Raw genomic sequence first — 3225 nt, 5'->3', positions numbered from 1 at the left:
GGGGGCAGTGAGGTGGGCGAGGAGAGAGGGAGAAAGAGGCAACAAAACAAAACAGAACAACAGACGTTACCTTCAGGAAGGGTTTCCACACAGCCTCCCAACCTGTCACCACCCAGGCACTGTTAGAAACAACAAGAAGAGCAGAAGCAATGGCGGTTGAGTGTGTGTGTGTGTGTGTGTGTGTGTGTGTCCCCCACCTCCCTCCCCTTCCCCAAGGCCCCCAGGCAGAGCTCCCCGGCCCCAGCCCCTGCTCCAGCCCTCCAGCATCTCTCCAGGCACCGCAGGCTTTGATGGCCAGGGCTGCAGCTCCGACACAATTGACTTTTATTTCCTTTCTATCAAAGTGGTCCTGGAGGAAACGGAGCAGGCTAAAAGAATGATGTCACTGAATTCTCGCTTGTAAACTTTATTGTAACTTTCTTCCGCCGCTTCCAGGTTTAGACAATAGAACAAAGTGATGAAAGAACAACAAAATATATCATTAGTTCCCCCAATAAAGTAATTCACGTATACAGTATACATTCTTTTTCACAGTTAACCTAAAGATCACTTTACAACTTGCTTCACTGTGCGCATGCTAACTAAAGGAGAGAAAAAGGCTTTTTTTTCTTGTATTTTTTTCCCTTTTTTTCCCTTTTTTTTGTTTTTGGAAGAGACACTTAAAAATGTAAATTAAAAAATAAAAATTCAAAAAAAAAAAAAAAAAAAAAGAAAGAAAGAAAAGAAAAGCCCAAACCAAAGAACAGAAGTAAGGAAAGTAAAGAGAGAAAGAGAGAGATAACTACAGCATAAATAGGCAGTTTCATGTTGTTGGGATGTTTGTTTCAATAGCTACCTCCGGTACGTACAGATAAACCACAACAACAACCCAAAAAAAAATAATAAAAAAATTTAAAAAGGTGGAAAATAAGAATGAAAAAAAAAACCACCAAAACAACCCAAAGTGCACAAATGTAATTTCACGTGACTCCTATAGCATGGAAAGCTATGTTAACCAACCCACCCCCCAGGAAAGAAGAGAGAGACAGAGAGAAAGACAGAGAGAGAGAGAGAGAAAATTTCACAGTCATGTTTTACATAAGCTATTGCGTTACACTACCACTAGTTAATAACTGGCAAAAGGCAGGAGAGACCTCCCGAGCACTTTTGCATACTGTTCATTGTATCAAAGGATAGTCAGGGAAGTGGTGCTTACAGCGATATTGTTTTACAGCAATAAAACGTTTTGTTTTGTTTCTTTCTCTTTTCTATGCATTGTTGGGTGTGTGTGTGTGTGTTGTTTTTTTTTCCCCCCACCCCTCCCTTACTCTAACTGCCATTAACGTGGGGCTCAGGGGCTCTTCCACCCCAGCAGCGCTTGCCTTTCAGTCCTTAAAAATCCTTTTATTTCTTGTCCGCCTTCTGTGCTTCCCCTTCCTCGTCCACCTCCTGGGCTCTTTCCATTTTCTGTTTTTCCAGTTCTTCCTGCTCGCATTTGCTGCTGGGAAACTTGTCTTTGTTGTTTTCTTTTTTCCATTTCATCCTCCTGTTCTGGAACCAGATTTTGACCTGCCTTTCTGTCAATCCCAGGGCATGCGAGACCTCGATCCTCCGTTTGCGGGTCAGGTAGGGATTAAATAGAAATTCCTTCTCCAGTTCCAGGGTCTGGTAGCGGCTGTAGGTTTGCCTCCCCCTCCTCCGTCCAGCGGCTGCTGGGGAATTGCAAAGGTTGGGTGGAAGAGAAGGAGGTTGAAAGATACATAAACCAGGCTCGGGAATAGGCACACACAGACTCACACCCGCTCACACACACACACACACACACACACACCCCGGCACGGGGAGGGAGGAGGGGGGGGAAAGGAAGAAAGGACTCGCAGGAGCAAAGGCAGGAAGCAAACAAGGCGAGGGGAAAGGCTGCTGTGGAATATTATAAAAGGGAAGATGGTTCGGGAAGGGGGGTGGTGGGAGGGGAGGGAAGGGGGGGGGGGGTCACCCAGCAGCCCACTCCGAGCAGCCCAGCTAAAGCACTTGCACACTTATTATTACCCGAAGCACCAGCACAACAACAGAGTCCGGGGCTTTGGGAGCCCGCACAGACACACGCACACACACACACACACACAAAAAGAGATTAAAAAAGGAGAATCAAGAGCTGCAGCCCGGGGAGAGCGAAGAGCAGCGGAGAAAATCCCAAATCAAACGCAAAACAAAAATGAAGGGTCCTTTTTTTAAGGCTATAAAAGTGCCATAAACTTTAAGGACGCTTCCTTCCACAGAAAGCCCGGCTCGCTCAGCCCCCCAGAAGAAAAGGTCTCCTTCAGGGTAATTAAACTATAAAGCAATTTACAAGTGCAAAAGTTTACCCCCATAAAGCAGTAAAATACAGTCACTGGGGAAGAAAAAGGGAGCGAAAGCAAGCAAGCAAGAGGGGCAGAAAGAAAGCTACTTTATGGGCTGAGGAAACGCTTCCTCGCTGTCCTTTCCATCTCGCCTCACCTTGCGGTCGCATCCAAGGGAAAAGCTGGGTCGGAGAAGGGCTCTGCTCCGAGCTCTCCGCCTCCTCTCCAAGGCCGCTGGCAGCGAGCTTGCAGTCCGTGTACTGCACCAAGTCCGACTCCTGGGCGCTGAAGAGGCTCTGCCTTTGCAAGGGGTCGTAGCCATAGAAGTTGCTGGGGTCCCCATGGCACGCCACGGCGCAGGGATTCTGTTGGTAAGGGGAGCTGGAGAGTGAGGATGCTCCGTGGTAGAACTCCTGGATTTGGGTGGGATGCTGGAAGGTGCCCCCCGTGCTGGGTCCGTACACCACCGTGGGTCTGCCCCCAAGATCCTGAGCGAACCCGCAGTCATAGTAATTGGGACGCAAGGAGTCCCCGGTTTTGTATTTGGAGAAGAGTGAGTTGACAAAATAAGAGCTCATTTTAATTTCAAGCAGAGTATTTGTTTGGAGGAGGAAGAAAACAACAACAACAAACCACCAAAAAAAAAAAAGGTGTTTTTCTTTTATATTAAAAAAAACCAACAAGCAGCCAAGCAGAGGAGACCGCGGGAACCTATTAGCAAAAAAAAGAAAGCGCTAAGATGCTAAGCAACGACAGTTTGTGATTTCCAGGAATATAAAAGGAGGATATAATCAAAACTCTAAGCCTGCATGATACTGAATTCTTTCCTCCCCCCCCACCCCTTAAAAAAAAAAAAAAAAAAAAAAAAAAACCCCACTGAAAGGGTTCCCCCTTAACATTTCAA

General features: G+C 46.6%; 1 protein-coding gene across 2 annotated transcripts in view; it reads right to left on the bottom strand.

The window, feature by feature from the left end:
- Positions 1-1293: 1293 nt before the first annotated feature.
- HOXB8 (homeobox B8) overlaps positions 1294-3225 on the bottom strand; it is a 10111-nt gene continuing 8179 nt past the window's right edge. Inside the window, exons 1-2 of one of the 2 annotated variants that reach the window (XM_010008569.1) lie at positions 2479-2899; positions 1294-1691 (exon numbers count right to left, since the gene is read on the bottom strand). In XM_010008569.1, the coding sequence (XP_010006871.1) occupies positions 1384-1691; positions 2479-2899 (729 nt within the window). In that variant the 3' untranslated portion in view covers positions 1294-1383. Of the gene's footprint in view, positions 1692-2478; positions 2910-3225 lie in introns of those variants that run through there. The other variant, XM_010008570.1, reaches the window with a different exon arrangement.

Source organism: Chaetura pelagica, unplaced genomic scaffold (assembly GCF_000747805.2).
Source record: "Chaetura pelagica isolate M959 unplaced genomic scaffold, ChaPel_1.0 scaffold462, whole genome shotgun sequence".
In the NCBI taxonomy this organism is placed as follows: Eukaryota; Metazoa; Chordata; class Aves; order Apodiformes; family Apodidae; genus Chaetura; species Chaetura pelagica.
This window is presented reverse-complemented; position numbering and strand designations above follow the sequence as displayed.